Genomic DNA, 6,867 nt, shown 5'->3' with positions numbered 1-6,867 from the left:
GCATTATGTTAAATGAGCTACTAAGAGATAACCATGTAGTGAGACCCACCTTACTTGTCACATCAAAAGGTGCACTTTACGATTCGCATTATGTTAAATGAGCTACTAAGAGATAACCATGTAGTGAGACCCACCTTACTTGTCACATCAAAAGGTGCAGCATTATGTTAAATGAGCTACTAAGAGATAACCATGTAGTGAGACCCACCTTACTTGTCACATCAAAAGGTGCACTTTACGATTCTTTATATCTTCGTAGCTCATTTAGCAAAAGGATCCGTCACCTCATACCCACTATTCTACACATCTTTTTTCATGCAATTTTTTGTTTTGTATTTTAAGTAGAACATAAATGGGTTTCGATTTTCATGTAATTTTCCATGTAATAGTAGAATGGTGAAGTGGGATTCTTCCGATTTCATGAAGTTTTACGTTAAAAAGTAGATATTTGGAATGAGTGTTCTATGTTCATGTACTTTTGCAATTATTTCTTCTTATTATTGTTCAAAATAAGATTAATAACATAATTTATAGTATATTGTCAATCTAATGGTAAATTTTGTTCTTATTACTTCATTGTCGTATTTGATTGATGTACGGTACAATGGTTGTATTTTATCAAAAAAAAAAAATTAAAAAAAGGTTCTGCCTCCACCACTGTGGGCAAAATCATCAGCAACATTCTTATCTCTCGCCTCCTCCAAATCAGGTCTAGACTTGTATGAAAAAAATGTATGTCTAATATTTCATCCGCAAAAAAGTTAATGAAGTAATGTTCGATCCCCCAATTGAAACTTAAAAATACTCTATATGTTTTGGGGACCTAATAGCAAATTCAATGATTCCGACTGTTACAAGAACATGACCAGCTCAAACTGACAGCTGTTTCGGACAAGACCTCTGATCTCATGAACGGGCGCCACTTCATTTCAAACCCACAATAAAACCTGGACCTACACAGGCTCCATGTGGGTCCAACTCTTCCATCTCCAGCGTGGCATCACAATTTAAAGGCACTGCAAACTTAAATCCAGAGAAAAATCAAAAGATTTACATTCCAACGGCTATTTTCCAACAGAAATTGGACCGTTACTTCTCTTCAGCTCACAAACACACCCTCTCCTTTTCCACTTTCTCTCAAATTCAAACCAAAATCCCCCCTTTCTCTCTCTCCGCTCTCTCTCTCTCTCTCTCTCTCTTTCTCTCTAGAATCTACAGCCATGGCAGCAGCAAAAATCCCCAAATTCACTGAAGAAGAGATGGCCATTGATCAGAACCTCGGCTACCCGAAAGCATACTCCAAGCTCTGCAACATCAATAGCAACAGCAGTACAAGCCCATTCCTAAATGGCCCTCCTCTCTCCTTCATCCCCTACACTCTCCAGCCCCAAGAGGTACATAATCCCCAAAACCCCATCAATTTATTTTTGGGTTTTTTTTGTCAGTAAACCCAAAATTTCCTCTGACCTATGCGTTTGCGTATTTGTGTTGAACAATGATTTTGGAAGTGGGTGGGTTTATAAACCAAAAGACAAAAAAATCTTAGTATTGCTCAATTTCTCTAAAAAGTACTTTCTTCTTTTGTTTCTAGGCTTTGAGAGCTAAGGATTTGAATCAAATGTTTCCTGTGATCGATCCCGATGCGAAGCCTGCTCCGAACCCAAGAGGGTTTGTGAATCTTCTATGGAAGCAGCTTGATCATCTTGGGTAAGATCTCTATTTAGAAAATATGGGTCTTTTAAAATTTGTTACGTTTTGATTAGAATTTTATGTTTTTTGGGGGTTTTTTATTTCAGGAATGCAGGGTTTGATCCGGAGCTGTTTCGTGTAGACCCATTTGGGAATGTGCTTTATCTTCACGCTGATTCTGCATCTCCATTGGCTTGGGATGTTGATCACTGGTTCCCTTGCTCAAGTAAGTCAATTACATTTTGGACTAAATTTGTTTCCTTTTATTTCTCTCTCTCTCTCTCTCTCTCTCTCTCTCTCTCTCTCTCTTTTACTTGGGTTTATTTTGATTATAAATGGGAGTTATTTTTTTGAACTTCGTAGGAGGAGGGAGAACTGTGCCAAGCAATTTGAGGATTCTACAATGGCAAGTGTGTAGAAAGAAGAAAAACAAGCTGGATTTCCTTGTTCCTTGGTGGGATCTTCAGCTGGGAATCTCAGTGAACCAATTCTTATCCGTATTTGCCTCCAAAAATCTAGATTTCAGGTTAGCTACATATGTGTGGAGCTTCAGTGTTGCTATTTTTCTTAGATTTTTTTTCCACGTTAATTTTTACCTTTTTGCCTTTTTAATACTATTTCCGCTGACCGTCAATGGATTGAAAATCAGGTGTATGTATATTACTAATCTTCAATTCCAGTAAACTATGTCACCATTCAATTACGCGATTTCCTACTTTCAAAATTTTAACCTCAATGAGTAAACGGAAAAGGTAGATAAGAAAAAGATCCAAAATATGTCTATCTGCACTCAGCTAGACCATCTTAAACCTTTTTTTTTTTCTGATGATATATTTATCCAAATGTACAATTTTCCATTTGCAGGAATAGAGCATTTTCGTTCTTGTTTTTGGATGGGAGCTGTGAGGAGCTAAATGCTCTGCAAGCTGTAGATTCCCATAGCTTCCCTCAACATTTCGTGGAGATGAAGCAGAAATTAGGCCTAGCTCCAGCTGCCCTTGTATCGACAAACAGAAACTCGGAGTCTTCAGTGTTGAAGCCTGTCAATATGAATAAATCTCTCCGACCTAATTCACCTTATTTAGGTTCGCAGAAAAAAAAACAAACTTAATGACTTCCTCTCACTACATATGTTTCCTCATTAATACTTGTGTATTTTTTTTAGTTCAAAGAATGACGCCAAATACATCGAAAGAGAATGAACCACCAGAATCAGATGAATTTGCTAATAACCCTTATCTTACAATTACACGGGCCAGAGATTCACTAAGGCAGAGAGGAGACAGCAAGAAGAAAGAAGCTGAGATGAGTCAGTTGGAGGATGAACTGAATGAGTTCAGACAGAAGAATGAAGAAGAAAGGATTGCTCTTCAAGATCTAGAGGCTTTGCTTATAAAGCGCAGACGAAGGGTTGAGAAGTGCAGGAGGTTATCAGAAGCTCAGGCTTCTTATAGAGCTTTGCTAGAAAAGATGATCAGAGACGCGATGCATCAGTAAGAATACTTGAGATCTTAAATTCCCTGTTCATGATTTCTGTACTATATCTTCATAATTTTGACAAATTTTGTTGATAAATGTTGTGTACATCATCAATAAGAACAGTTGCAATCTTAAGTATATGTTCATGATTTCAGTACTATTTATGATATCGGTACTATTTATTCATAAATTCTATATAAACTTTGTTGATATTTAGGAGTGTGCACCAGTAAGAACAGTATGAACCTTAAATACCCGCTTCATAATTTGGCTACTTTTAATTTATAATTTCTACAAATTTTGTTGATATATGATAGTAGTAATAACAGTTGAAATCTTAAGTACTCTGCTCATGATTTCAGTATTTGTTTATAAAGTCTACATAACTTTTGTTGATATTTAGGAGTGTGCGTCAGTAAGAGCAATCAAAAGCATATGCCCGTTTATTCATAATTTCTATAAAGTTTGTTGACATTTCAGAGTCTGCATCAGTAAGAAGTAAGAACATAAATACCCTGTTCATGATTTTTACTAGTTACTCATAATTTGTAATATTTTGTTGATATATAGGAATGTGCGTCAGTAATAACAATTGAATCTTAAATATACAGTACATGGTTTCAGTACTATTTATGCGTAATTTCTACAAATTTTGGTTGCATTTTAAAATGTGCATCAGTGATAATAATTGTAATCTAAGAAACACTCACTCTTCATAATTTAAACAAATTTTGTTGATTTGTAGGAGTGTGGTCTACAAAGAGCAACTAAGGCTGAATCAAGCTGCAACAAGTGCTCTAATGGCTCGATTAGAGGCCCAAAGAGCAATGTGTGATACTTCAGAGAACAAACTGCGGAGAAAATTTAATGAAAGAGATGAGCTCGAGAAACAGATATCAAGGCCTTGCTGGGAGTTGCAGCAAGCAAGGAAAAGATCCAGAATGGACTACAACACACTGTTTGAGGAGAGGAACGAAGATTGCATAAAGGGTTGGACACCATTGAAGAAGGAGCTCAGGGTTTTTCTAGAGGAAGAGCAGAAGGCCTCTGAAGCTGGACATTCTCTCAGTGAAGAAGAAAAAGAAGAAGAAGAAGAGCATGAAGACATTGAAAACTTGACTCGTAAGAATAAGGGAAAGAAGAGCAAAGCCTTGCTTCTTGCAGAAAGAACTCGGCAAAAAGCATGTGAAGGTGATGACAAGCTACTCAATCATAAGGGAAAGAAGAGCAAAGCCTTGATTCTTGAAGAAAGAACTCGACAAAAAGAATGTGAAGATGATGACAAGCTACTCAATCATAAGCTTGGGCAGTTAGCAATCAGAGAGACTAACGAAATCTTTGAAGAGGGAAAAGAATCAAACAAGAAGTTTTTAGATGAAGAAGATGAAGAAGAGAGAAACCAATTAGGCAAAGGGAATGTAGAGAAATGGCTACAAATTATGTTGGAGAATGCAAAGGGTGGAGAGGAGGAGAATCAAACTGCTGAGACTATCAACAGACTGAACCGAATAAACCCAGAGAAGGAGAGCAAGTCCTTGAAGCTGAAGCCATTGGATAACAACAGAAGGAGTTTCAATGAGAAAAGAGAAGAGAGCTGTGAAAGCTCCTCAAGAGGGTTTAGATCAACTCCATCATCTCCCTCAGTGATCATGGGGATGAGGAGGAGTGAAGCAAATTTGGATTCAATGGCATCAACAAGCAGTAAGTTCATTAAGAGCTGCACAAGGACAATCAAGAGAACAGTAAACAAATGAAGGTATCAGTTTTAGTAACTATGATTTGGCTTTTGCGAAGTCTTTATTGCTGTGGTATATTACTATATAGTTGTTTGTTGTATTGTATAACAGTCATTGGTTATTCTATTTGTACATGAATCTTCATTCTTGGTTTGTTCTCTTTTGTGTAAGTACTTTGCTAGGAAGAGTTTGCAATAAAAGATAGTATATTGTTGTTTTGTTTGGAAAGTTGTTTTGAACTTGGTCTGCACTCTGCTCCAAAATTTTATGATTGAGGACATTGGCAATTTTATTATAATCTTTGCTTGATTGTTAGTTTGTTGGGTAAAAATATCTCAGCTGTGTAGAACTATGCCATTATGGTGAAAACAATGAAGTCAATGACTATTGCTTATTCTCTCATTGCTTGGAATTTCAATTCCTGGGTAAATATCTCACTTACATAGAACTTGTACATATTGGTTGTGAAATTTCAAGTTCTTATTTACTTCTATTTTTCTAGTTCCAATATACTTTTGATTTGAATTTGGTAATATGATGGGGATAGATATCCTCTATTCACTTGTTTTTCTATGATCTCTATACCTGTGAGAAGATTAATTTTGTCGCGTCATTTCAGTTTATGTTTCGACATTCATGTCATCAGGTGGCATTTGCCATGAATTTGTTGCCATTTCTAGTCTACTTACGGTGATATCTATTCCTCTATAATTACGGGAGGATTTAAGATTCACTATTCATGCTACAGTAAATGCTACAATAGTTAGTTTTATGCGAAGATAAAGATCGTATTCATGTTTTTCGTTCAAACAGCTATCAATTTGATTGCTGTTGCAATGATTTTTTATGAGAAAATGACAAAATGATTGAATAGTACAATCATGTCAACTTTGGTTGCACTACTGTTACACACTCCTGACTATGTGGATAGATATTTCTCAGATAGCCCCCTTAACTTTCAAAATGTCATAAAAACCCCTTTAAGTTTTGTCATAAAACTCCCCAAACTAACTATGCGACTTCCTAACTTTCATTCTTTTTTTTATATTTTCTGGGGGAAGCGGGGTGGCGGTGGTGGTTTTTTTATGCTCAAAGCACTATAAGGAAGGTGAATAGTGCTTTATAAAAATCTCTTGCGAAATTGAAAATAACTATGCAGCGGAATAAGATTATATCAACAATTAATAATCACATAAGATATATAATACTCAAACTAGAAAAACACAATCGCAAAGAAGAGGATTTATCCTGGTTCGATCCTCCAGACCTACATCCAGTCCCCAAGCAACCCGCTTGAGATTTTCCACAATTCTTGAATTCCCTTACAAGAATAACTCTTACATAACCTTGACAATCCCCTTGCCAAAAATGCAGACCCCTTCTCAAAGTAGAGAAGAACCTTACCTCAAACTAGAGAGAACACTTTGAAGAAGGTTACAACACTTTGCCCTATAAGCCTTGATGAAGAAGTAATCTCAGTGGCTAATAGGATCTCTCTTTGGATGCCTAACATCAATTTGAAAGCTTTTTGAAAATTGAAGGCAAGAGAGAAAAAGTTTCATATTTTCAACTTGAGAGTATATCAAAATTTTGAATGAAAAGCTTGTATTTTGAAAAGTGAACTCAAAAGTATATATACTGACCAAAAGACATAACTTATGAGTTCAAATGTACTGTCAAAATTTTGATTTTTAACTGCCATAAACGACTAATGTAATTTAAAAATCAAAATCAAAACAGTAATAAATTATTTGTGTCAGTCGACTGGTGGACTCATCAGTCGACTGGCCAGAAGCTTTTAACAAAGACTGTTTATCAAATAGTCGACTAATAAAATTATCGGTCGACTTGCCAGAAAGATTTTAAAAACGACTGTATGATGAATCAGTCGACTGATATATATATATATATATATATATATATATATATATATATATATTTATATTATAATATATAATTAAGT

The 6,867-nt window shown here is 35.6% G+C and overlaps 1 protein-coding gene across 1 annotated transcript; it reads left to right on the top strand.

Annotated features, from left to right (window-relative positions):
* On the top strand, positions 1,060-5,132 carry LOC109844952 (myosin-3). The gene is made up of 7 exons (XM_020414135.1): positions 1,060-1,394; positions 1,592-1,707; positions 1,797-1,915; positions 2,053-2,215; positions 2,554-2,774; positions 2,855-3,182; positions 3,914-5,132. Exons 1-7 carry the CDS (start codon positions 1,221-1,223, stop codon positions 4,920-4,922), a joined length of 2,130 nt encoding a protein of 709 aa, XP_020269724.1. The 5' UTR covers positions 1,060-1,220; the 3' UTR covers positions 4,923-5,132.

Source organism: Asparagus officinalis, chromosome 6, assembly GCF_001876935.1.
Source record: "Asparagus officinalis chromosome 6, Aspof.V1, whole genome shotgun sequence".
Taxonomy (NCBI): domain Eukaryota; kingdom Viridiplantae; phylum Streptophyta; class Magnoliopsida; order Asparagales; family Asparagaceae; genus Asparagus; species Asparagus officinalis.
This window is presented reverse-complemented; position numbering and strand designations above follow the sequence as displayed.

Excerpts from the sequence above, each read along its gene's own strand:
- LOC109844952 (XM_020414135.1), top strand. The coding sequence starts at position 1,221 with ATGGCAGCAGCAAAAATCCCCAAATTCACTGAAGAAGAGATGGCCATT. Across the intron at positions 1,395-1,591 it reads ACACTCTCCAGCCCCAAGAG|GCTTTGAGAGCTAAGGATTT; the intron begins GTACATAATCCC and ends TTTTGTTTCTAG. Across the intron at positions 3,183-3,913 it reads ATCAGAGACGCGATGCATCA|GAGTGTGGTCTACAAAGAGC; the intron begins GTAAGAATACTT and ends GTTGATTTGTAG.